The 27,063-nt window shown below is 40.7% G+C and overlaps 2 protein-coding genes across 2 annotated transcripts; both read left to right on the top strand.

Annotated features, from left to right (window-relative positions):
* Positions 1-2,623: 2,623 nt before the first annotated feature.
* Positions 2,624-6,186, top strand: si:ch211-25d12.7 (src-like-adapter 2). The gene is made up of 8 exons (XM_039799197.1): positions 2,624-3,208; positions 3,804-3,892; positions 3,985-4,084; positions 4,175-4,261; positions 4,614-4,717; positions 5,060-5,212; positions 5,305-5,434; positions 5,592-6,186. Exons 2-8 carry the CDS (start codon positions 3,820-3,822, stop codon positions 5,713-5,715), a joined length of 771 nt encoding a protein of 256 aa, XP_039655131.1. The 5' UTR covers positions 2,624-3,208; positions 3,804-3,819; the 3' UTR covers positions 5,716-6,186.
* Positions 6,187-6,339: 153 nt separating this feature from the next.
* trpc4apa (transient receptor potential cation channel, subfamily C, member 4 associated protein a) lies at positions 6,340-27,036 on the top strand. The gene is made up of 18 exons (XM_039799193.1): positions 6,340-6,505; positions 9,962-10,090; positions 10,223-10,339; positions 10,506-10,563; positions 10,682-10,737; positions 10,943-11,071; positions 12,741-12,942; positions 13,407-13,592; positions 13,681-13,823; positions 13,906-14,037; positions 14,140-14,198; positions 14,282-14,467; positions 14,615-14,705; positions 14,834-14,974; positions 15,131-15,242; positions 18,569-18,681; positions 18,851-19,057; positions 24,224-27,036. Exons 1-18 carry the CDS (start codon positions 6,380-6,382, stop codon positions 24,359-24,361), a joined length of 2,325 nt encoding a protein of 774 aa, XP_039655127.1. The 5' UTR covers positions 6,340-6,379; the 3' UTR covers positions 24,362-27,036.
* Positions 27,037-27,063: the final 27 nt, after the last annotated feature.

The following is a 27,063-nucleotide window of genomic DNA, read 5'->3' as shown; positions in this document are numbered from 1 at the left end:
GTCTGGTGTTTTTTTTTTTATCATTATAATTTATCAGTACATTGTCGATAAGTCTGCCTACCAAGTGCACTGGCAGCTGTTACTGTGGGCCTGCCTGATGCCCTGCACTGCTACAACTATTATTTCTAGTCCTTGTTCGATTATCTTTGTTACTATAAGTGCCACAGCGCATCATACCAACTGCTGTAATTGTTATGAATCCTATGTATATCTGTAGCAGTGTCTCTGTGTCCCAAACCGGCAGTGCCAGATGGCTGCCCACCAAGAGCCTGGGTCTGCCCGAGGTTTTTCCTCGCCCCTGTCACACCAAATGCTTGCTTGTGTGAAATTTTTTTTTTTTTGTAAATGATCGAGTGTGATCCAGACCTACTCTATCTGTAAAGTGTCCTGAGATAACTCCTGTTGTCATTTGACACTAGAAATAAAATTGAATTGAATTGAATTGCACATACAAAACAAGTGTAGTGCATGTATTTGAATAAAAAAAAAGAAAGAAGGCAAAAGTACATCTCGGTGCAGTGAGCATTTGTGCTTTTCCTCTTCTGTTAGTGGAAAAGTGAGGTGACTGTGGTGAGTTAGTTTCCAACCACGCTCGTTCTTATTTCCTCTCAGTGACAACTATGAGGCAAGTCTATATTTAGCACATATTGAAGAAGAAAACACTGATCAGCTGCACTGCAAATGAGATGAGGAGATTGACTTCAAACTAAAACGATGTACTAAAGGGCTAAATGTTAATCTGGTGAATCACACACTGAGGCTTATCTTATCGTGCTGGGTTCTCCATTGTGCAACACCACAATTTTCCTCAACTGATGGCAAAGAGCAATGAACCTCTCTTTAAGTACATACAGGGGTGAAGAGCATAATATCTGTACAGTTTAACACAATGCCATGCAACAACCCTGCTATGAATACTGTCATTTTTGTTGACATCTCTGTGAACAGGTGTTAACTTGTGTCTAAAACATGTGCACTCAAATCCAAACAATTTAAGATGATGCTCTTATTTAATTGCAATAATAATAATATTTTTACTATAAATAATGTGGAGTTAGATACCACATTTACCAATAGGGCTTTTGCTATATTTGGTGAACTAATCTAGAAAACCATTTGAGAAAGATATCCCACACACTGCTATGAAATGATTCAGTCTTTTTGATAAGATGTTCTTTCCATCTGCTCTAACATGCAGTTCTCTGTGATTGCAGCACCCATCTGACCCTGTTCTGGTAAGGATTGTTTTATTTGTTCCATTCACAGTAGAGTTCGTACTCAGTACATCTGATAAATAATAGTACAAGAAGAGATTATGAAGGAACTTTAATTCTTTCACACATTATGTGTCATTTTAGCTGACGCTTTTATCTAAAGCAACTTACCAATGCTGTATATCAGAGGTTGCACGCCTCTGGAGCAACTAGGGGTTAAGTGTCTTGCTCTGGGACACATTGGTTGATGTATCGCAGTGGGAATCAGACCCAGAGCTCCCACACCAAAGGTATGTGTTATATCTACCGCGCCACCACCACCACTTCTTGCGCATGTAAAATTCAACATAAAAAAAGACAACAGCAGTTGTTGAAAACATATCCAACAAAATAAAAAAACCAAAAAGGTAAAAACAAGAAAGAGATAACATAATTAATTTCATTAGCTAATTTCTTTCATTTACATGCTCGAAAAGGAGAAAAGAAGTATAAACGTATTTAATCCTACCCCTTAATAATTAAATCATTAATTATAAAAACTCAATACAATTATAGAACTTGACATACTTGTCACTTATCACACCCATAGTTACATAATTACAGTTAAATACAGTACATCATTTAAACAGCTATATACATAGTATCTTAATTGTCTTGACAGAGCAATGAATAAGCATATACACATGTGCATATTGGCATACACATACTATACATACATATACACACACCTGGTGATTAAAGCCCTTCATCCCTGTATTTAGTGAGGATCATATCTTTATTTTTATTTATTTTGTTTATAATTTTATAAACTGGATAATGTTTGGACATTGCTTTAGTTAAACATGCAGACTGTTCCACAATTTCACTCCACAAATTTGTTCATAGTTTTACAGACTAATTATTTTTGTGACCTTATCTTATTAGCATCTGTGAGCATGAACATCTCTCTAAGCAAAGACTGAAACCAGCAAGTCAAAGCATTTCTACCATCTCTGATATCCATAAATGAAGCGTAGGGCTGCACAGTTGTCACTGAAAGAATTATTAATTTAAAAAGAAACATTGTTAATTTTCTTTGACATTTTTACACAGAAATGATTATGAGTACAAAATGCCCTTATTGCCAGTCATATTGCTCCACTACTGCACTGCTTCATTGCAGTGTCAGCATGATGGGTGAACTTTATGACTGCTGATAAATCAGGGCAGGAGTAGGCTGGCAGGGGAACCTTCTTCATGCTTCTGCAGAGGTTCAACTCTTATCTGATTTTTAACATGACAATGACAATATCTGAATGTAATGGGAACACTAAAATGACAGGGAAAATGTGCTCAACGCTTTCCATTAACCAGACATCACAGTTCAGCTGCAAAATCTAAAAGCAGATTAAATAGTTTAGACCAGTGTAAACCTAATTTACACAAACTGTCTGTGTGAAATAACATTTACGCAAACTGTGTGAAATAACGTCACTGTTTCAGCCCACCACATTGCACCACGAGGTGCATGTGCATGTAGTGTAAATGCTGCTTACGTAGACAAACAGTTCATTCCATAAACAAGTGATGCTCTATGAGCCCCAGTTGAAAACAGTCTGCATTTGAGAGATCAACACGAGCTGTTCGGAGTCAGGATGTCAAGGCCTTGAGCGTCACAGGAAGCTGCAGCAGGGTGACATACATAAAGGCCATGCAGGATGTCTCGTCTCTTCAGTCAGCCACCACTAGAAACAGCTGTAAAACCAGCCGTCTTCATGGGAACAGTGCAGAGGAGGGAACACAGTCATTCTGATTAATTAGCAGGCCTGAGTGGAAACCTGAGCTTGCACACATAATACAGGCATCCGTGTGTATGTGTGTGTGCTGAAGGCAGACAAGCCTTCACTTTTTCTTCATCAAAAAGATTTGTAATTTACCAGTTGATCTGAGAAAGATCTGGCTTACTACTTGTGCGGAATATCATTTCGGGACAAACAATACAGAAATTGAAGGAGGTGAGTAGCCTGTGTTACTTGCTCTGGTGATGGTATTTTGCCTGAAGGAAGTTTTTTTTACTTTTTTCTTTTTTTTGTTTTGTTCGATGACTTGACTTTTACCTTCAGAATATTAGTAAACTTACTGCCAGATCAACTTTATTACTGTAAATGAAATATCAATTTCATATGAATGGAGAAATCACTTACAGGTTAAACTGTTTATTTGATATTTTATTAACTTGCTGCTGCTATTATTAAATAAAAGTAGTATGCATCTTAAGAATGAAATCTCATCAATTCATTTTTTAAATCTATCACTCGTGTGAAGTAGATTTTATTCCTCGTAAACATGTTGCATGGAAATTTAACACAGGATATCAATGCCTCTTGTTGTGGTTAGGTGCCTTCCTGTATCATCTACATGTAGGTATTGTTATCAGGTTACAAAATAGTGTGCAGTACCTGTAAGCTCTTTCACGGATGGCAGTCATAATGTAATAACTAGAGGGATAGTAAGATTATGAATGTGAAGGGTATTGAAGGCCTTTGAAGACATTTTCTAATTATGCTCCCCATCTCGCCCTGTGTCTCTTTTTCTGCCATTTCAAATCAGCAAGAAACCAAAGAACATGGGCACCTGCCCCATCCGATGTCAATCCAACCTGACAATCCTAGAAAATCCACCTGAACCTGTATCACCACGTAGGTTATTTTCCCAAGACATCAACTACAAAGAAAAATGTTAACAACCAGAATTTGGTTTATTATATACTTCTCCTTCTTTCTCTCTGCAGCCCTCCAGGAGAGCATTATTGTATCCCTCTGTAACTACCCATCTTTTGTGGGCACAGAATTGACCATGTGCATTGGGGAACGACTCACCATCATATCAGAGTATGTGATGTAGCTCCTAATGTTTCACCCTCACTGTTGTTTTCACCTAGACAGATACAGTTAGTCATTACTGGTTATTTTCTCCAACAGCGACGGTGATTATATGATGGTGAGATCCACAACCACAGGCCGTGAGAGCTACGTTCCCACCAGCTACATCGCCAAGGTGACACACAGGTAGGTCATTGTCATAAGAACTCATGTTAAGACATCTGTCTCATTACTGTGTGTGTGTGTGTGTGTGTGTGTGTGTGTGGTGGGGAGTCCCCCTGACAGGTGGGAGGAGTCTCTGAATAGGTAACCTTTACCTCAGTGGAGACAGAGGTTTGGAACAAAACTTGTGTTCTCTCCAGTGACATGACACCAGCCTCTGCCTCCTGTAGTTTCAGTCCTCCTCCAGTGGGGAATGTGCTTTGATACTGTTCCAGTGGATTTTTTTAAAACTTGAAACCAACAGAAACATACGTATTTATTTGTCTTTATGACAACATTACGTCTTATTGTCCCATCGTGTCTTCTCCCTGTTCAGGTGGCTGTTCACAGGCATCAGCAGGTACAAAGCAGTGGAGCTGCTCATGGAGCCTAATAACCCGAGCGGAGCCTTCTTGATTCGAGAGTCAGAGACAAACAAAGGTTAGAGGGTTCTTTTTTTCTTTTTTTTCCCACTGTGAATTACATTCAAAACATACTCAATCCAAGCCCAAACTGTGACACCAGGACATAAAATGAGCTTTAAAATATCATGTGCGGATAACTTTAATGGTTTCTAATGCAGTTCCACTATTAAAAGAATGTTGCTTGTAGAAGTGACAGTAGTCAGATCATTAGAATGGCTTAATTTGCCTTAGAAACAACTAGAACTATGGTTTAAGAAGGAAAGGGAATATGAATCAGTGCTGGCATTAATTATGTGCAAAATTAAGAATCAAGGCCGTTTAGTTTAACTGCTGCATCTGTGGTCTTTTTAATGTTCAGATTGTTACTCGCTGTCTGTCCTGAAGAGGGCCAACGCTTCATACTTGGACGGTGTAAAGCACTACCGAATCCCTTGCCTTGAAAATGGCTGGGTCTACATATCTCCAGGGATCTCCTTCCCCTCCCTGCATCACCTGGTGGAACACTATTCAGGTTAGCACGGATGATGTAATAATGTTTCCCTGCCTGAACATACCAGAGATAACTCTAAAAAATGTATATTAAAATGTTGCCTCTTCTCACAGAGTCTGCAGATGGATTGTGTTGTCGGCTGATAGAGCCTTGCTTCATCCAGGGTTTAGACAACGCTAGAGAAGCCAGGCCTTTACCCACAACTGTCAGAAGGCCTACCATCAACTGGAAGGACATTAGCAGGTGTGGCAGACTGTCTTTAGCCTTGCTTCGCCTAATGACTGCCACAAGATGTCACTCATGTCATTACAGCAGAGCATGAGCGTCCTGCTTAAATAACAATTGATTCATCTTTGTGAAGTTTATTAGTCTTTGAAAATCCTTTTATGGTCTCTTCCAGGTCAGCGATTTTCAAGAGGAAGAGAACAGAGTCAGACAACTCTCTGGTGAGCGAAGGGCTGAGGGAGGCCATCACCTCCTACCTCCAAATGACAGAGGGCAACGATCACAGCTGGGACACTTGAGGAGATGTAGTGGATCAGTCTGACAAAAAGAAGTCAGTCAGATAGAGGGAAGTCAGATGCTGGCCTGTCCCATCTCTAGTTTGGGCAAGCCATTGGATGAGGTCATCTGCATGCCCAAATGTAGTCTTTGCACACCGCCCTGGGGTTGCGGAAGGGCTAAGACACTACAATGTATGTTGTAACAACAATATGCTGTATGTCAGCAACAAGACTGTTTTTTGTGTGTTTAAAGAGGCACACAAGGTGTGAGTAGACTGTATATTCTATGGGTGTGAGCCTTAAAATTGCAAGTCTGTGAGACATTTGTTCTCAATTGGTTTGAAAAGTTGAATGTTTCTCTTAATTTAATATGTGCTGTTGAATGCAATATGAAAATGCTAATTCTATTGTAATATGATTGTTGTTTTTATGGTTAAGATATTGGAATCCAATAAAATATGTTAGCTATGTGATAAATGAGCAACACAAAAAGAGAGTCTCGCCTGTATTTTCTTGGTATAATAATGTATGGTATGGCCTAACGTTATATGTGTGTTTATCATTGAAGCCACTTGATTCTTGCAGAGTGTGCTTCTCTGCCACCAGATGCCGCTTAATTACCTCCAATAATTCATCAAAGCCTTCCACTTCCTGCCCGAACAGTTCAGTTCAGGAAGAAGAAATAATGGCGACGCTTCTGGGGTCCGAGTCCCCTTGTACCGGAGGAAAACGAAGAAATTGCAACGGCAATGTCGTCACAAAGTTCACGGCTAGTAAAATTACTGGTCAGGGTTTCAGTCGAGGGACCCAGGTAAGAGAAACGATGCATGTTTCGTCGGTAAAGACATCTGAAAGACCAGGGACTTGCGTTCAGAGTCCAGCCTGAAAACGAAGACGTTGTCCTGGAGACTTGACTGGAGATCCACTCGCCCCTGTCAGCTTTTGCTTTGCAGCTAGCTCGGACATTACGGGGTGTTTTTAAAATGAAAACCTTAAACTTTTACGACATTGCGTTCTGGACAATAATATTTGCTCGCTGACAAGGCAAATGTCGTTAGCACTACAAGTGCATGAAGCAAGGTCCGCTTCAAGTGGGTCTTTTGTTGTTAGCCCCACGTTAGCTTAGCATTATCTGCCAGGTTTATAACGATATAGAAACTGTTAGAACTGAAGCATTGACGGGTTGTTATTGTTTTGTATCGTCCAATGTTACTAGGGAGCCCGTAGTTCAATTTCGGAGGCTCTTAAATCACGTAATCAATGGCAGTAATGTTTGCTAATGTTACGGTGTAACGTCAGCTAACGTTAGCTAGCTAAGCCAGTTCAGGTGATTACGTAACGACACACTAACCACTAGCTAGCTAGCAAGCTATAACTAACGTTACCGTTTCCACAAATAGATAGGCCACAGCTGTTTGGACAAGTTCGCAAGTTTATTCTTTAGCTCCAAACATTTATATGATATTTATTTTAACTTTGTAGCACATAGGGCCTATTTGTTCGTTACTTTCGATATAAAGCTAACGTCAGTTGACGTAACGTTAAACTGTTTTGATAGGTTTAGCTATGCATATGAACGTAGCACAGGTCTGTCCTGACATTTTCACACATTCAGCCACTGTATCTTTATTTCACTTTGTTATTAACACGTTTGTGACTTCAGCTGTTAAATTGTAAAGCTGATAAAGCCATGCATTCCTGTAGAGCCAGTGTCGTGCCTTTACCTTCTTGCTGACTGGCAGTTTTTAAGGTAGTGTGTCTCAGTGGTGAAGCGAAATGTCAGTATGATGCAGACCTTACGTCTAAAAATATCCCCGATAACCTTGAAGATGTGTAATTTGACAAGTATTATAAGACTTCTCACAGTTTTGAGACAGTTTCCACATGCAACACTATTGTTGTTAAGTTAGTGCTTTTTGGTGTCTTGAAGGCTTTCCATGGTCATCTCGTTAGTATGCCAAAAGCTGTTAACAATTTAACAATGGAGAGGGAACCATGTGTGACACAAAATGTCCCTGCATTCGTTCAATATGAAAAGCAGATGTTATAAACTTGATTAATAGTTAAAAAAATATGAAGAGTTACTCTGTCATCAAGTGAGAGTTGTAAACTCTGAAATCGGTTGTTAGTGCTCTTTGGGCTGCAGGGGTAGTCAGCATTGTTTTTTAACTTTAAAATGGATGGATAGTAATTACCTCTGATGACTTAACTATAGGGTTTAAACATATGAATATACAATATCTTGAATGAGAAAGGGTATAGTGCTACATTTCAGTTTCTTGTTTTGGCCATAATGATTTCCAGTGATTTTAAAGGCACTTAGGCTGTGTTTAGACGGAAACGATCTGAAGAGAAAACGCAAAAGTGGCGTTGCGTTTTCACTTTTTATTCCGCGTTTAGAAGAGCGATTTGGGGTGAAAATCTGCGCGCATATGGTGACGCAAAAGCGAGTGAAATTCGATGTAGTATGCGCACCAGGCGGCTAGGTGGTAGTGTGAAGCACTGCCGCACAACACCACCAAGTCTGCACGCCTGTGTTGAACCTTCCTTCTACTTCTCTCCTTAGAGCGCAAAACCAAAACATGGCGAAGTGAACAACAAAAGCTGACAATTTTGTCTGGGCAGACGAGGAGGTGGAGTTATTGCTCCAAACAACCTTAGATTACGAAGCCACAAAGGCACAACAGGGTGTGGACTGGGAGTCCTGCCAGTCAAAATATATAGACATATGGACCGAATTTCTTCAGCAGTATCCTGCACCTGAAGGGACGTCATATCCACAGGAGAAAGATGCTGTCTGTAAAAGTCAGATATCATCAAAGCTGAAAGCCATCCGGACCAAGTATAGGCAGACTGTGGATACCCAACGGCAGAGTGGCCATGGGCGAGTAATCCGCAGACTTTTATGCTTTTACCCTTTTAGACGGGAACGCCGTCGCCGTCTAAACGAAAGGCACATCTGATAAAATATTTTATCATTTTCACCTGCGAGCATTGTCGTGTAAACAGGGCCTTAAGTACCAGTTGGGTGGGTATTCAATGGCAATAGGAGGATTGGGTTTGTTTGCTTATCATGTATAGAGGAAATGATCCCCAGATTTTACAAAATGCAAAAAGATACCATTATTAGTTTTAGGAGTAAATGCACAGAGTAAAAAGATCTCAGCTTTTTGACATGCAAGGTGAGGAATTATAGTGTCATTTTTCATGCATATCTTTAAATTCCCACTGTTGTCACAGCCTTTTTTTTTTTAAGGGTTTCAACACTGAGTATTGCTGTCACAACCAGACAGAAACAATTAATTACCTGTAGAGTCAATAAATACACTAGGTATATGTATACCTATATGTATAAATAGGTATATGTATACATATGTATACATAGGTATATGTATACATTCCTGTTCTTTTCCTGGTTTTAAAGGCTGCATTACAGTAAAGTGATGTACTTTTCTGAACTTACCAGACTGTTGTAGCTGTTCTATTATTTGCGTTTTTCCCACTTAGACATTATGTCCACATTACTGATGATTATTTATCTAAAATCTAAGTGTGAACATATTTTGTTAAAGCCCCAATTGTCAACCCTAGAATATCGGTTCGATATCGAGGTATTTGGTCAATAATGTCGTGATATCTGATTTTCTCTATATTGCCCAGCCCTATAAAAAATTACTACTTCTGTGACCTTTCCAAAAAGCCCAATTCAGAATGCCCCACAAGAGTTTAATCTGAATGAGAGAAACTCAACACCGAACACCTATGCTTGCATCACTCACTGTACTGCCATGCCTGTATGCTGTAGGGTCAGCTTTAAGATTTGGCTGCACCTTATGGACTTGCTCCACATTACATTTGCACCCACTGACTATGAGCCAGGCCAGGCCTCTTGTGCTACACTTTTAGTTATTACAGGGATGCCATAAGAATCTGCGTAGTTGCTTTTGGTTTCTGTTCTCCTAGTTGCAGTGTTGTACTACATGACCTAAGGTTTGGCTTAACTATAATCTCATTAAAAAATCTCATGGGACCTCATCCGCATACGTTTTATAGACCGCATATATTTTCTTTACTTGAAAGCACACTCTGCTTTCCTCTGTAAGAAAATGCTATTATGGCCAGAATAAAACGTATATTTTTCTCAAGATTGCAGCCTGACATCCACCAGTACAAGCAAAAATACATCTGAATGCTAATGCAAATAACATTACATACATTTTCACTGTATATATTGCACTATTTAAGGTTGCCTCTGTTTGTGTCTTAGCTCCCAGGAGGCCTGCTCCAGGAGAGAGATAAACGGGCCAAGTGGCATGGCATCCCAACTCTGCTGCAGAGGCTCTACGAGAGCAGCCATCCCAACAGTGACCTCTCCCATGCCCACAGTTTTCTTAAGGTAACTAGCCACACAGCACTAGTCCATCCATCAACGAGGCTCTGGAATTATTGGTTTTAACCACTTGTTGCTGAATGTTTTACTTTGGAGCCTGTGTGATGTAAATTACATGTGGACAATGGTTTTTGTCAGGTTCTATCATCCCAGCTCTCCATGGAGGCCATGTCTTTTGTCACAGAGGACAGGAAGACCGCTCAGGAATCTACCTTCCCCAACACGTACACCTTTGACCTCTTTGGTGGAGTCAATGTAAGTCTGACATTCCTAGTGCTTGATGCTCTGTAATTATTGGACTCAGAAGCTTGTTACCTCTGGAGAATCAGTTGTCGTGTAGTACAACTCATACAGAGGCACTGTAAATGTAAATGCAGTATTTGCTTACAGCATTGAATACTATTTTTCTGTTTCTCTTAAGCTGCTTGTGGAGCTCTTGATGAGACCCACATTAACTATGCAGAAGAAAAAAGCCAATAGTAAGTACTGACGTGAATATGTCTGCTTTTATTGGAAAGTTAACAAGTTTTTACATGATCATTGATTTCATGATTTGTTCTGGCAATTTGACTAATGTCTGTGGTTCTGTTTCAACAGTGAATGATGACTTGGTCAAGGACTGCCTTAGTGTTCTCTACAACTGTTGTATATGTGTAAGTATCCTATTACATTTTGTACATACCAGAGAAATGTCAGAGGTGCATCATACCTTGCTTCGATTTAGCGCATGTGTATAAGTAGGAAGTGTTTTCCTTGCAGTTGGTTTATGCTGTTACATAGTCTCAAAACAGGATCATTTTTACAGACAGCATGGGCATGGTTTTAAATAAAGTGCACATTTTCTTCTCTAATTCATAGACAGAGGGGGTCACAAAGAGCCTGGCAGCAAGGGATGACTTTGTTCTGTTTCTCTTCACCCTGATGACAAACAAGAAGACCTTCCTACAGACTGCTACCCTAATTGAAGATATACTTGGAGTTAAAAAGGTCAGAGTTATACTTGTATTACTTGTATTAAATCATCATGCTATGAAGTCACTTCATGATTTGTGCTGTGACACATTTGGCAAGCCAGCAGTATTCTTAAAGGGGGAGTTTTATGTGCGCCTGTTTTTTAAAGGTCAGTGAAATTATCATTAGGAATCTTAATTTTTCTGTGAAAATACTCTTAATATTTGCTCTGCCGATACATTTGTGTTTTTAACTGCTGGCTCTGTTGTCCATGTCCTGACAACTCTTATGCCAGAATGATTTTGCCTGGCAGAATCTAACACCCAAATGTCACACTCATGCCTTAATTTAAGAATCATTCTGTGTTCCGCTTGAATTTCTATTGATATTCTTATATATTTTAAAACGCATATCACTATCTTTTGCTTAGCTCTGTAGAGTGAAACTTTTGTAATTTACCAGATTCTCTGAGATTTTGAATGAATCCCAGGATACATCTTTTGGTTATTTCAATGTTATGTGACCCAGATAATGTATTAACACAAGTACACATCCTATGAAGTAAACCACGCCTCTTTGTTATCATAAAACATAGAATTTTTTTCTTAAATTAACCTAAAATTGACAATTACCATGAACAGCCATACCCCTTACGACCCTAGCTAGTTACCAATTAATTGCGGTAAAACAGAGGGCGATTATGTTAAAAAAAATAAATAAATAATATGCGATCAGACAATTATGTAATTGTTATAGGCCTACTCTACTGTTCATATTGCTGGGCCTGGTAGTGTTAAGTGGTGGTGATGACAACTAGGAGTAGTTTGACAAAAGTGTATCCTCTTCTATTTAGTATTTCTGACAATATTTTGTTATTTAGCAAAGGTATTTCCAGTGCAAACCCCCTCCCTGCTTTGTATCATACAGTGAGAGAATGTCAATAGGAATGTTTAGGGGAGATTATGAACATGTCTACATTATTTGCAATGGTTTTACAACCGTTGACATTTTAAACTCCATTTTAAATAGAAACCGTATGATATTAACCTGCAACATCATTACAGAAGTATAACCCTCTATAGAATTATGTGTTTTCCGATATCGGTGGTAAAATATGGAAAAGAAAAATGCAAATAAGCAAGTACGAAAAACATTTGTTCTTTTTCTGGCAATGGGGAATTTAGTGTGTAAAAACACGCATGTCCTCTGTTTTTAAGGCCCTGTTCCCATCATTACAATGGCTTTTCTTTCCCTGTGTGGATTAGTAGTCTAGAGATAATGTATGCGTAGGCATACCTTGCATGGATTATGTACTAGGCCTAAGGAAGAAATCTGTCCTGATCATTTGTCATTATTTCAGATCACAATAGATCAAAACATCAAAATAAATTATGAACTATTGCTACAATAATGGAGGGAGAAACCTATACAGGACACAATTTCCCCTTCCTATAATGCTGATTGTTTGTTGATGTTTAAAAAAAAAAAAAAAAAATCAAAATTATATTCTGTATGTTTTATGGATAAATATCTTTTTAGCTTTTATCAATAAACTGATCTATTGAAACATGAAGAAAAAAAACTGCTACAGTTTTTTCAGGTTCAGTCAGGGTCAATCTCACAATTTGTTAATTGCATTAGTGTTAAATGTCTGACGTCTTTCTGCTTTTAGTTTAGTAACCGTTCATTTGTTTGCATTTTCCAGGAAATGATCCAGTTAGAGGGCATCCCCAACCTGTCAGGCCTGGTCCAAAGCTTTGACCAACAACAACTAGCCAACTTCTGCCGCATCCTCTCTGTCACGATCTCAGAACCTGACGTAGGAAACGACGACAAGCACACCCTGTTGGCCAAAAATGCACAGCAGAAAAGCAATGCTAGCCCCTCACGGGCCGAGGTCAACCAGGGTAGGTTGTCTTTCAGAGTACATTGTAGGGCTGCACGATATTGGGAAAAATCTGACATTGCAATATTTTCCTTTTTTTGTGGCAATATATATATAAAAAAAAACAGACTACAGGAATATTCAACATTTTTAGTTGAATGCATTAATCTGGTGCACCTTTGAGGGCAGAATGAAGAGGTTAGATCTATGAAAAACGTTGTGCTCTCATAAACCATTTAATCATAAACACATTGGTTTATTATCCAGTCTAGCATGACATGTTTAGCTTCATTTGCCTGATTTGACATCACACTTCCTGTGGTGTGACTATTGCGCATGCGCACATTGCAATTTCGATGCTAAAACAATATATTATGCAGCCCTAGTACATAGTTCTCACTCCATACTATAATGTATTTTGTGCCATTGCAAAATAATGGATCAGTAAATTGTGAACTGTCAATACTATTACTATTTCTCCAATAGTAACCCTGCTAAACATCCCTGGCTTCATTGAGCGGCTGTGTAAGCTGGCCACTAGAAAGGTGTCGGAGGCCACAGGAGCTAACTTCCTGCAGGAGCTGGAGGACTGGTACACATGGCTAGACAATGCTCTGGTCCTGGACGCCCTCATGCAGATGGCTACTGAGGAGGCTGAACAAAGCAGTACAGGTGAGATGAGTCAGTTGTGCTGCCAGTTCCTTACACTGATTTAAATCCTATAAACTTTGATTGACAGATTTTTTTACCTCCCCTCCAGAGTCGTCAGATGAGAGTTCCCTGGCCACCAGCCCTCTGAGACATCGACTGCCCCAGTCCATGAAGATTGTCCATGAGATCATGTATAAAGTAGAAGTGCTCTATGTGCTATGTGTCCTCCTTATGGGCCGACAGAGGAACCAGGTACTTAACGGCACCCATCTCGTCTCTCCTTGAGATTTAAGCTTGAGTGTTGTGTTTCACTGTGCCCTGTATTGTCTCACAGGTCCACAAGATGCTGGCAGAGTTTCGTCTCATCCCAGGGCTCAATAACCTGTTTGACAAGCTGATCTGGAGGAAATACACTGCCTCAAATCATGTTGTCCATGGCCAAAATGAGAACTGCGACTGTAGTCCAGTATGAACTTTCAACACTATCCTTGCAAACTGGCTCTGTGCAGTTTAAATTAAACATTTTCAAGTTGAGCATAACCATTAACACTCTGTTTTCATTGTGCAGGAAATATCCTTCAAAATCCAGTTCTTGCGGCTACTTCAGAGCTTCAGTGATCACCATGAGTAAGTGACCCTTAATTTAATGACCTGGGAGTTGATTTTTTTCTTTCAAGCTATGTTGTTTAAAATATTTTACCCATCTTTAGGAATAAATACCTCCTGCTGAATAGCCAGGAGCTGAATGAACTGAGTGCCATATCCATGAAGGCTAACATCCCTGAGGTGGAAGCACTGGTCAACACAGACCGAAGCCTAGTGTGTGATGGGAAGAAGGGCCTTCTCACACGCCTTCTCACCGTCATGAAGCGGGAGCCTCCAGACTCGTCATTCAGGTCAGCATCACGTAGGCCAAAGATTAAGACGCCGGAAATAAAGATGATGATATGTCAGCTTTCTTTAAAAGAGTCTCCATATTGGAGTATCGGGCTCTCTGTTGTTTTTTTTTATAGCTTTGCTGAAGCTTTCTGTTGTGTTTGTAGATTCTGGCAGGCAAGGGCAGTGGAAAGTTTTCTCAGAGGAGCCACCTCCTATGCAGACCAAATGTTCCTCCTGAAGAGGGGACTACTAGAGGTAAAACTACAACCACATATTGTTTTTCTCATCATCCATGAAGACCCTCCACACTGCACAAATCTGTATTTGATTTTGAATTCTCTTGAATGTGCAGCTGCTCACTTTCTGCTTCCATCCCTCGACAGCACATCCTGTTTTGCATCATAGACAGTGGCTGTACGTCTCGAGATGTCCTACAGAGCTACTTTGATCTGCTTGGAGAGCTCATGAAGTTTAACATTGATGCCTTCAAAAGATTCAACAAATATGTCAACACTCCAGAGAAGGTATAATTGTGTACACCTTAAATGTGTTACAAAAATGTATATGCTGGCCTAACAAAATAAAAAATAAAAAAAAAATTTCCGTGTTTGTGGTGAAAAAAAAAATAATTTAAATAATAAAAAAAAATGGGGGGGAGGAGTTTGATCTCTCTTCTGTAGTTTCAGACCTTCCTGACGCAGATCAACAGTTCTCTGGTGGACTCTAACATGCTGGTGCGCTGCATTGTCCTTTCATTGGACCGCTTTGAGAGTCAGACTGAAGATGTCAAAGGTAAACTGGGATGGAAAATGTAGAATAGTTGATTAGAGAACACTTAAAGGAGAAGTTACTAAAATAATTTTTAGTTTTGAATTAAATAATCATTGATTTTTGACTAGTTAGATTCAGGCACTGTTCCTATCCTTATTCCTGTTTCGTTAGTCCCTTTGGGACTTACGTATGATAAAAGCATAACTAAGGATAAATACATTTTGTCAAATAGTTGCTAATGTGGGACAAAATATAAAATTAGATGACTTGTATAAATGGGAAAAAAAATCATGAAAAGCAGCTTCAAGGAGTGACGAGGTATATTTAAGCAATAGCTCATGACAGGCCATGGTATGTTGTGATTATATATCAGCTAAGGGGCGTCTCCAGATGCGAGGCCAATTTAAATATTTTTATTAAATGATTATGTTCGCAATAAAATAAACCCTCTTGGGCTGGCTGCCTACACATACTGATGTGGTTGCTATGGAATGTAGGTAATGTTAGCCTACACTAGCAGCTAGAATAGACTATTTATTTTGCTCTTAATACTAAATGGTTAGTTTTGATTCACACATGAAACACAAACTAACCAATCGAGGCAATGGTAGACCAGCAGTCATCTGCGAGATCAAAGGAGTATGGCGGCTTTGAAGAGAGCCTAGATAACAGCTTCAGTTCCCCTTCGGAAAGGGCTGTCTGCTGGCATATAAAGCAGTGAAAATACTCTAAATAAAGTGTAAAAGGGATACTTTGCCAGCTCTGTGTCATGGCAGTGTGGGCAGATGAACAGCTTCTCTCCGTGGCACCAGTAAACGGAGCTCGGCAGAGCTCTGCTGCTCTACTCCGTCCTTAAGAGATGGGTACTGCTCAATCCACTCCTCCATATTTAGGCCACTCGGGGGGATGAAGTTTCCATTCTGTATCGGGGTTTAGCTAGCTAACTTTGTAAAGCTAACAGTTTTATAGTCTTAACGATTTTTTCTCAGATGTGTTTTGTGCAAAGAAATTAGACACCATAGCTGTTGTATATGGTTATTACATCACGGCTATGAACCAATCAGTTTGATTTGAGCAACCCGTTGTGTAATGGAAACATTTATCCAGTCCTAACTTGGCACAAAAAGTAAGGACATTTGTGTTTGGTAGATTATTTCTCTTTGGTAACAATGCTTTTTGGCAATAAATCTTATACCGTTGGAAAGCTTGTTTTAGGGTTGGGCGATGTCCCCTAAGTTGGCAGTTGACGATGTTTACAGTAAAACATGGCGATGGACGATGATATCGTCGTCGGGGGGAGGGGGGCTCATATCTCTTTACATAAATATTTTTTGGGTGAGGCTATTTGCACCCCGGGTACAATTAGCAGTGTATGCTATTTGTACCCTGGTGAAATTAGAAATGAATGCTATTCGTACCCTGGTGCAATTAGAAATGAATGCTGTTCGTACCCCGCCGGTGCACACAGCAATATGTTCTATTAATACCCCATCTGGTACAAATATCAATATATGCTATTTGCACCCCTGTGCATTTACAGTACCTTGGCATATATTTACACACAGTTATCCATACTACTCATGTATTACACCTTTTTGGAATATTATCGCCCTGACATTCTTACCCTAACCATAACCATCCCACTCCTCTTGCCTAAACCTAACCAACCCAACCAGAGCCTACCACCCTGCACATAAAAAAAAGAAATCACGTTCGCGGGCCCTGACTTTTTTTGCATGCAAATTATCTAATCCAAAATGAAAAAAACAAGATTGCCTCACTGGGGAATTGAACTCCAGACTCCCAGGCCAAAGCTCAGGTTTCTAACCACTCACCTATAAGTTCTTACTGGAGATCAAACTGTTTACGACTTGGTGTCTTCAAGCCTCGGTTGCTAGGTAACCATACTGTATACAAAAAAATAGGTACAAACTAACAAACTAACGGTTGTATGCTTTCACTGAAGACAGAAAGCGCAACTGTAGTATCCATTTTCCGCTAGAAATTCAATTGTTATAAACTTTAGAGACAAAACTTTCCTAATATGCCAGTTTCTGCGGTCATGGAAGATGAACGTCTGCCATGATTTCGGTGCACGCGAGCAACGTGTTTTTGTTGTTACGTCACAGGGTGTGAATAGCTCAGCTGTGTGGCCGAGGCTATTCGTACCGGGGGTGCAAATAGACACTCCGATATTTTTTTCTACTACCATGGGCTAACGGTTAACATAGAAACGATTAGACATACATTTAAATGCCCTCTGTAAATGCTGCCCTGCTGGTAGGGGCAGTTTTTTACAACTTGACCTACTTTCACTTAACTACGGCGCAGTAAAGTCAATGAGATGCCGTGATCTGCGTAACAACAGTACAGTGGGACGTTTGCCTTCAACAGAGCGACAGTAATAACCTAATATACCATCATTACTGAGTTTAATGAATTATGTTTGCACTGAATAATGCATTCAATAAACAGAAACCTAACTCTTGCAGCGCACATGAACAGATGCGCAATATTAGCTCACACATAAAATAGCACCCTCGTGAATTGGCCTACTGTTGCTAACGTACATTCATAAATCCTGCATAACATCGTCCCGTACCTACAGGACCTCAGACTGACTTATTGATGCACGAACAGAGTATTGTCGAAAAACTTAGTCCAATGAGGGGAGAAAGGAAAGTGTGATAGCGTTCCACGTTAACGCTTTTTTCTCTCTCACTCGAGACTGCTGTGTCCAACGTTACTAGAAGGTGGAGCGAGCTACAACTGACAGGGAGAGAGAGAGAGAGAGAATGTATCCCTACAGCCAATCCAGTCTGCTCAAAGCGATTGGTCTTTTTCACAAATAGGTTGCACGTAAGGGGGGAAAAAGTATCTTCCGCTTAAGGAGCGCTATGTCTTGTCTTTGTGTCTTTGCTAGTTTAAGACCGACGCACGTCAATTTCCCGTCCAGCGCCCGCGACTAGGATTAGTGTGTTTGACAGGGTGGGGGGCGTGGCATCACAATGGTGGTTCTCCATCGTGAAATGGGGCACCATTTGTAAGGGAACTAAACAGGCTTTCCAACAGTATAAGATTTATTGCCAAAAAACATTGTTACCACAGAGAAATAATCTACCAAACACAAATTTCCTTATTTTTTGTGTTTAGTTTAGATACATTTGAAAATGTGTGTTAATTAAAGTTTAAATTACAATAGCTTTCTCAGATCATTTTCTATTTAAAGACGATGCCGCAAAACCCCCCAAAATAGAAAAATACTTTCTCCTGTTCATAAATAGATGGAAGTGTTATTCCTATAGTAGATTTGAACCACTGATTTTTAGTGTTCTATATTTTCCCAGTGGTGGAGGTGCTTTCTGAATGCTGCCTGCTGTCCTACATGGCCAGAGTTGAGAACAGGCTGGCCTTCCTCTTCCGTCTGATCAACATCATCAACGTACAGACACTCACACAGGTCTGGTTTCATTTTCACTTTGTCACATATATTCAGAGAAACTCACAGTTCAAGAATAAGAAATGATTGGACTCACAGATTTAACCAAATTTTAAGATAAAGTAACGTGTGTCTTGTGTGTGTCTGTGTTCAAAATTCCAATCTTGCATCCATCACATTTCTTCTGCAGGAGAATGTGAGCTGTTTAAACACCAGTTTGGTGATCTTGATGCTGGCCAGAAGAAAGGCCAAACTGCCCTTCTACCTCAACGCCTTGCGGGAGAAGGAGTACGCCGAAAAGTACCCGGGCTGCCTGCTCAACAACTTCCACAACCTGCTGCGCTTCTGGCAGCGCCACTACCTCAACAAGGACAAAGACAGCACCTGTCTGGAGAACGTGAGTAGCTGTCACTCTTTCCTTAGCATACTTGAAGCATTAGTAGTTATCTTTATTTCACCAAAGTCTACAACAGCTGCTTCAAACAAGCAGCAAGTCAGCAGCATGACATGCGAGTCCCCTCTCAGTGTCTACGGTTTACGTTCAGTCACTTTTCTGGCACACCTTCACAACATTCTGGGAAATAACATGTACGCATGCTGGACGTGTATTATTTGGCTGGAACACAAGCTTGTACAACTGTTTTAGACCTCCGTATTGGTTAAAATGAAGAAACAAAATTCAAGAGATGATTCAAAAAATGTAGCCAAGTTGTGTTCTGTATTTTGATAGGATACTTATTATTATTCTAAAGAATCCATTCTTAAAGTTGTAGCAAGTGTTAAAGGACAGGGGAGATAAAAAAATAATCCTAAATCTTTTCTTGTATGTAATAAAGCGAGACGCGTGTGTGTGTCCGTGTTTGGGGGTGTGTTTGGAGGGAAGGTAACCTGCAAGTCACACGAAGACGCAACATGCAGAATGCTTTACCACAGCGGGGGGTGGTGTTACCGCCTTCGACTCTTTTCCTGCTTCCAACGTTAGCTACGTGATGGCTGGATATACCAAACTATCTTGTCTTCACTTTCCTGGAGCACAAGTGGATAGCTGAAAGGAACATTGCGACTGGTGTGTGGGAAAAAAAGGCCCTACGCTTTTCAGTGTTTATTTTGCTAACAGGAAACTCAATAAAAAGCCATTTGCGTTGAGTGGGCGCCCATATATAGAGGTTTACTCCTCGACGTAGTGGCCGCGGGTTCGACTCTGACCTGCAGCCTTTGCTGCATGTCGCTCCCCCTCTCTCCCCTTTCATGTCTGAGCTGTCCTGTTCAAGTAAAGGGCTAAAATGCCCAAAAGATCTTAAAATAAAAGCCATTTGCCAAAACTAAATATCAAACAAAAGCCAGACACTATATAGTATGAAGTTGCTGTGAGCTGCAGCCTACATTCACCACTTCTAAACAGAGGCAGAACATAACCTAATCTCGGAGATTATTCCTTCACAGCGCTGTGCAATGCGAGAGAATCTCAGAGCTGAACCGGACAGACACCGCAGTTTTCATCAGACTCACCCTGGGTCGGGTTAATTAAAGGCCGGGACACACGGGGCCGAAAATTGGCCGTTGGACAGTCTGGCGAGGTCAGTGACTCGAGTCTGTTCGGTGTGTCCCCTGCCGTCGTCAGTCTGGGGGGCTGTCGGCGTTCATTTTGGCCGTCCTGACATGTTCAGTCAGCGGCAGGGCAGTCGGGACTCACCCGGAAATGGCGAGCGGGATGAGCGTGACTAGAGGCTCTCAAAATCTGACGAAAATCTTTTAAACTGAACTTTGTTGAGCTGAAATGAAGACAGATTCAGCAACTGCACGGCCTATTTCTCGCTTAAAATGTTTTCAGAAACATGTTTCGGTGAACTATTTTAATACAATGAGACTATTTCGACTGGCTTTTCTGTCGACGGTCGGCCGTCTGGCTGGTGTGTCCTGGCTACAAGTCTACTGCTAACTTAAAACACTAATAACATTACCGTCGCCAAAATACCCCCATGAACCAAATCCCCCACTTCACCGTTAACCGTCAAGCCACTAAACCTGTATGAAGAGTAACACCTCTGCTGAAGTGTTACATTTGTAACCGGAGGATAGCACACTGCCGTGAGTCCATGACGCTAATGTCTGATTACTCCACATTTTCATTGTGATATTTTGGGATTACATTCTGAATCTGCAGCGTTCTCTGTCAGGTAAATCAGTAAGTCAGTAGTAGGCTATACAGTGGAGTTGCATATTAAGTGGTTTGGGGTCCTTAAAGTATTTTTGGGGTACAATTTGGTTTTGAAGAATTCTACAAGCAGCACTACTAGAGATGCACCGATTGACCGGCTGGTGACCAGAATTGGCCAATTTTCATGTCATCGGCCATGACTGCCATTCCTGCCGGTCAGTCTGACATATGCCGATTTTATGACGGTCAAATGTACTCGGGCGCCGCATGATTTACATCGCGCAACATAGGCATCACACGTGCACGAACAGGGCTTCCGCTATATGCATGTAGTAGCGGCGCACTGCCACTCAATCATTGGTTTATGAAATGTCATAAAGTCGTAATTATACACGGCTCTGCAGAGCAGTGCTCTACTGATCTCAGGCGAACAGTCAGCCGCTCTCTCTCTCCCCTCTGAGGCTGAGCAACTGGAACGTGAAAACCGCACTCAAGCGGGTCCCGTGAAATATGACCGCTACAGTTTATCGGAAAATAGCATTGGGCACACTGACTTTGATGAATTTACTGTTTATCAGACCCCAGATGAGACAAGAAGCTAACGATGGCGAACTCTGTGGTCCCTCTGCCTCTGACGTCCTGCTGGCTGCTGTAGGAGACGCTGTGTTAAAAAAATTAATAATAAAAAAGACGCTGTATTCCTCCGACACGCTGTATTAATATTACTGTTTAAAACGCTTTCCAGGTTAGTGGGGATGCATACCGCTCAAAACCAACATTAGAAACGTAGTAATCTTCCCTCAGTGTTTAGTTTGTTGCTAAACTGTGTGTAAAATGAGCGGTGACGTTAAATCATCTGTTTCAGGTAACGGCACACTTGGGTACCATCTATTTGCTGGATTGTTCCGAGGTAACCGTCGGTAGCTAACGTTAGCAGATAAGCTCATTGACAGCAACGGTAGTGTTCATATTTATGTACAATGACCCCTAAAGCAAACTTGCTAAAAAAAGAACTACACGCTGTTTTCAGGTGACGTTCAAACGTGTGTGTGTGTGTGTGTGTGTGTGTGTGTGTGTGTGTGTGTGTGAGTGTGAGAGAATACCTTTATATTGCAAGGCTTTATTTATATATTATTTTATTGCCATTACCTGTTTTCCCTATTTTCATACATACAGACTCCCCCAGAGTTAAGTCGATACATACCCTTCTCATCTCCGTGGGTGCTGTACCGCGGTCTGACGCCCCCAGCGCTAGCTAAGCCTAGCACAGATCCTGGAGGTAACTGGTTCCAACTAGCCGACTGCTCCCAATAAGCGACAAAATAACACCAACATGTTCCTATTTACATTTGTATAGTCCCCGCGTGTACAAATAAGGTCACATGATACACCTCCATCTTCAAACTGTATATAAAGAAGAAAGAAAGGCGAAGCACTGCTACTTCTGCTACTTGGGCGGAGTGATATGCTTGCAGCACCTGAGAAGCCCAGAGCAGCTTCGCCTTTCTGAGACTATAGTTCCTAGTATGTATACGGTTAGAAGATGGCTGTGTCTCATGTGACCTTGTTATTTGTACACGCTGTGACCATACAAATCACAACATGTAAACAGGAACATGTCGGCGTTATTTTGTCACTTATTCGGAGCAGTAGGCTAGTTGGAACCAGTTACCTGCAGGATCTGTGCTAGGCTAAGCTAATGCTGGGGCCAGACAGAGTTACAACACGCACGGAGATGAGAAGGGTTATGTATCGACTTGTCTAACTCTGGGGGTTACTGTGAATAAGCTAAAGTCCCAATAAGTCGCCGTGTTCCTTTTAAGTCGCACGAACTGCTGACTTCAGACTTCGGACTCGACCCAAAAGACTTTAGACTTCACTCGAGCTTCGAGACTCGTCAACAACCTGTTTTCATACAAGTATTGCTTTTTAAATCTAAATTTGTTCATGTGTTTCTATTTTCTTTTATTGGCACATATACGGGGAAACGTATGACGAGCTGTATGTCCCCTGCCCTTTGCCTCATGTGCAACGTAATGCATGCGCCTATGTGCGCGCACTCACCTATCAAAAAATGCATTGCCAATGGCGACACCAAGTCCTCTTGGAGTTGTGCCTTTTTGTCATTAGTTTTGCTTTCAATAACTTTGTAAACAGTGGCAGTAAGCCAACAGCTACATGCAAAGTGTGTGGCACCAAGATAAATGATGCCGGATCAACAACGTCGGACTTCATCAGGCATCTAAAAACGCACCCAGATAGGTCAGTCACTCACACGCCAATGTGAAAAGAGACGTTACATTTAGCATATATCATCACAGGTAACAAGCTAAGCATCGCAAAGTGCTGTGCTAATGCTGGGAACAGGCAAATAGTATCTTATAGTTAGTAGTCTCTGAGGCTAAGAAATCCATGGCGCACAGGAGGTGGGACTCATGGATCCATCTCCCCAGGAACAAACGCTGTGCTGGGTGGGCAAACTCATGTAATGCGTAAATGATCACGTGGATAATTTGTAAGCTATTAAGTGAACAAGGTGTACCCGGTCCACCAAACACTGGGCAGTCTTGACTGTCTTAATTCTGCACATAGGTCCGAGGTCTAGAGGGATGTGTTAAGTAGACCCCATAAAGTTATCCTACAACTGATGTTGATACTGTACTGTATGGATGGTAGCTACAGGACATGCTTTAAATTCATAAGATTTAACAATACAGTGTTAGGGACAGATCAGATATCCAGAGACTTGAGACTTGACTTGGACTCAAGCTCAGAGACTTGACTTGGACTTGCAAAAAATTACTTGTGAACATCTCTGCATCCTACATGTACTGCGTAAGTGCTGAACAACAATGGAGGAGAAATTAATACATTTTTACCTCAGTGGATGCTCCGTATCATAGCAACCACAGGCAAAGCGTCTCAGCTGAGAAAAAACGCTGCGCCTCCAAAGTGATCGCAATCGCTCCCAGCTTGGTGTTTCAGCTAGTAAGAAATGCACAAGAAAGTAACACCAGCGATTGTCTGACCAATAAGAATTTGGCAACACAACTCCAAAAGAATGCTAATGTTGTAAATGGGCAACTGTTTTCTATCAATGTTTATTTGCTTGTTCCGCTGCCCCCAAGTGGCCAGAAATAGAAATCATGGCTGCTTCAACATTTACAATATTTATTATTATTATTATTATTATTATTATTATTATTATTATTATTATTATCACCATTATATACACAACCCAAAAGCTGATCACTTTGATCTAACCTAATTTACCATATAATTTAACGGTGAAATTATCAGCCAAGTATACATGTTACTTGACATTGCAGCTAAGCCTTCAATAACGAGCACCAAGTCAAAAAATGTTTTATTGTTCCAAATCCTCTCTGCTTTCTCTCCTCCCAGAGCTCCTGTATCCCCTTCAGCTACTGGAAGGAGACGGTGTCAGTGCTGCTGGGCTCAGACAGGACTTCTCTGTGTGCCATAGCAAGCTACATTGATGAGCCCTACATGGATCTGGACAGAGACCTGCTGGAAGATTGACCTCCAGTTTGTTCACGTAGTGCGCTGGGGGTGGGACAGGGCAAAAGGTCACAGGGAGCATGGACACCTAAAGCTGGTGATGTCTCCACTGGCACTTTGCGTTCTGGATGTAAAGACTTGCCTGTTTTTTTTGTCTGTACCTTCCTATTGAGGCTGTCATCACAGACGTGATGGGACGTAATTTGCCTGGCTGTCATCCTCTCACTAAGTTACCGACCTCTTCAAAGGAAGAGGAGGAAACCTGTATGCCCACCCCAGATTGCCCACATCATTTGACAGACAATTCAGGGACCTTGCAAAATGACACCTGCATTGCTTGTTTGCTTTAGGTGAAATTCAAAAAAATATATATATATGTATGATTCAACAAAGTACTGTATATGTTAGAAAAAAAGATTCTTTTCACATGGACTTGGTTTGGAAATGGCCACAGCTTAAATTGTTACCCAGATGTGCAGGTCAGTGGTTTGTCACAGGGCTGCCAGGAGTCACCGGCCTCACTCTCCCACTACCTACGCACTCTGTTCCACGCCACTGGCTGACCTGTGGGGGAAACTGGTGATATTGGATTTTTTTGCAGGGGTCTTATCAATGAACTGCGTTTTGATTCAACCGGTCTGTGGGTCTATTTTATTAGATGGATATTGTTAATTGGTGCTTTCTGGCTCTACTCTGCACATTTAGGTAGCTTTTGGGCTGGCTGACATGTTTCACAAATCACACGGGGCTCCTCTCACCTAAAACCATCCACTCTGTTCTGGCTTCAGAAGCCACTCGAGAGTCGTTTCTTTACCAGGTTTTTTTTATTTTATTTTTATTTACTTATGTCTTGTTCAAACTTTTTAGCTCTGGATAAACTGTAGAATAAAACCTTGCACAGATTAAATTGTTTTTATTGTTTATTATATTTTACCACATTTTGTTGATTAAAAACATTTTCTTTTTGTAACTGAATGTGTATCCATGTTGTGAGAGATGCTTTGAGAAGAGAATAAACTATGCAGGCGCTAGTGTTAGGATACCACTTACATTGTTCCAGTCCACAGAAAGTTTATGTGAATTAGCCTTCTGCCCAACAGCATCAGCATTGGATTGAAGGTCCCCCACTTTCTCTGGTCTCTCAAAATCTTTGACAAGCTGAGAATGATGATTTTTCTTTTATGATGGCTCGTTTTACATGAAACCACTTGATTTTTTTGTTTGGATCGAGATGAAGCAGTGGGCAGGGCTATGTTGATGTGTTCACGGCCTGAATGTGCGGCTGTTTAATGGAAATGGAAGATGCTGATTTGGTTTCTCAAATTAAGCAAACCCAACCTGAGTAAAGTACAAATGGACGAGCTACCTCATATTTTATCCTTGCACCGTACAGATCAAACCACTTCTTATGTCAAGTGTACAGTTTTACTCCCAGCATGTCATCAGTCATAATAAATGTTCATGTGAATGTATAAGGGCATTTCCACAGTTGACCCCTTATGCCGTGAGTTGCTAGTGCTATGCCGCCTTGGGATGCAAACTCTTTGAAAGCCTTTTATTTGCTTTAAAGCTACTTAACCAGAAATGTTTCCTTTTTTTTCTAACTTTCATTCAGCATGTCTTAAATCTCTTGATGGCTGTGCGTGCACATGCTTTGAATTAGTTCATCTTTTGTGCTTTGCAGTGAAGTTGATCCAATTACACTTTACAAGTGCTTCTCTAACAAATTCTCAGTTTCTTTGCTGTGTGCCCGAGATCATTTCTATGGTTTCTTGATAACCTAATGTGATTTGAAGCGGGGTACCTCTGCAGTGGTGTTACATTCTTAGTACTGATCGTATGTTATCATTGATCCAAATCTCTTATCACTCCAGTCATTACTGTGGAAGCCAATGAGGTTATTGGTATAAAATTATGAATGTTGTGAGCGCTCTTCGGGAGCAACTTTATAAACAGTCTTTAACCCTGACTTCTGTAGCTTTGTGATCTGAATTTTAGAGCGAGTGAGCCCTCTGTATGATGCACAAGAGAATTGGTTCTCAACACTTAATGCTCCTAGTAGGCCTTAGATTTCATTCATTAGTTTGTATAGAAAATGGTGAGATGGTATCCCCTTGGCCACGAACATGCTGCACAGTGTTAAACATAACACTATCTGGTTTTTATTTGAGATCCCTGATGCTTTGACTTTATTAACTGGAGATTTATGTAATGTTTGGCATGATGAGGATTATATTGGACACATTTTGCATCCTGTCTTAGGATTCACACTCAACAGACCACGTGGTGCTTTTTTTAAATTAAATATGATTGTGTCTCACCTCACCATGATCGACAGCATCTTAGTGTTTGTTGAAAGGAATGACTTTAAGAGATGTGGACAGTGGATAATATTCATGGTGTAAATCATTAATTAATTTTAGATAACAACCCATGTTTTTTTCATATGTTGACGTTGCATAAAATCTCACATGGCTGTTAGATATTAACCTCTGCACACTTCAGTCTTAATCTCTTTCTTACCGTGTTTGACCATCAAACAAGATTCATGTTTTAGTTTGACATTCTACTATAACTACTTTTATAACTAACTTTCACCCACATGTTCCTCCTCTTATGCTGGTATTAAACTTCATTTTCCTTATTTAACAGCTGTTTGTCAAATTAATAATATAATAAATTGTCCTTTAGATCTTCTCTGTGGGATTTCTATCTTTATCACA

The sequence above is a fragment of the Perca fluviatilis genome, chromosome 4 (assembly GCF_010015445.1).
Source record: "Perca fluviatilis chromosome 4, GENO_Pfluv_1.0, whole genome shotgun sequence".
In the NCBI taxonomy this organism is placed as follows: Eukaryota; Metazoa; Chordata; class Actinopteri; order Perciformes; family Percidae; genus Perca; species Perca fluviatilis.
This window is presented reverse-complemented; position numbering and strand designations above follow the sequence as displayed.

Excerpts from the sequence above, each read along its gene's own strand:
- trpc4apa (XM_039799193.1), top strand. The coding sequence starts at position 6,380 with ATGGCGACGCTTCTGGGGTCCGAGTCCCCTTGTACCGGAGGAAAACGA. Across the intron at positions 14,199-14,281 it reads AGCTTCAGTGATCACCATGA|GAATAAATACCTCCTGCTGA; the intron begins GTAAGTGACCCT and ends ACCCATCTTTAG. Across the intron at positions 15,243-18,568 it reads TCAGACTGAAGATGTCAAAG|TGGTGGAGGTGCTTTCTGAA; the intron begins GTAAACTGGGAT and ends ATATTTTCCCAG.
- si:ch211-25d12.7 (XM_039799197.1), top strand. The coding sequence starts at position 3,820 with ATGGGCACCTGCCCCATCCGATGTCAATCCAACCTGACAATCCTAGAA. Across the intron at positions 3,893-3,984 it reads ACCTGAACCTGTATCACCAC|CCCTCCAGGAGAGCATTATT; the intron begins GTAGGTTATTTT and ends TTCTCTCTGCAG. Across the intron at positions 4,262-4,613 it reads ATCGCCAAGGTGACACACAG|GTGGCTGTTCACAGGCATCA; the intron begins GTAGGTCATTGT and ends CTCCCTGTTCAG.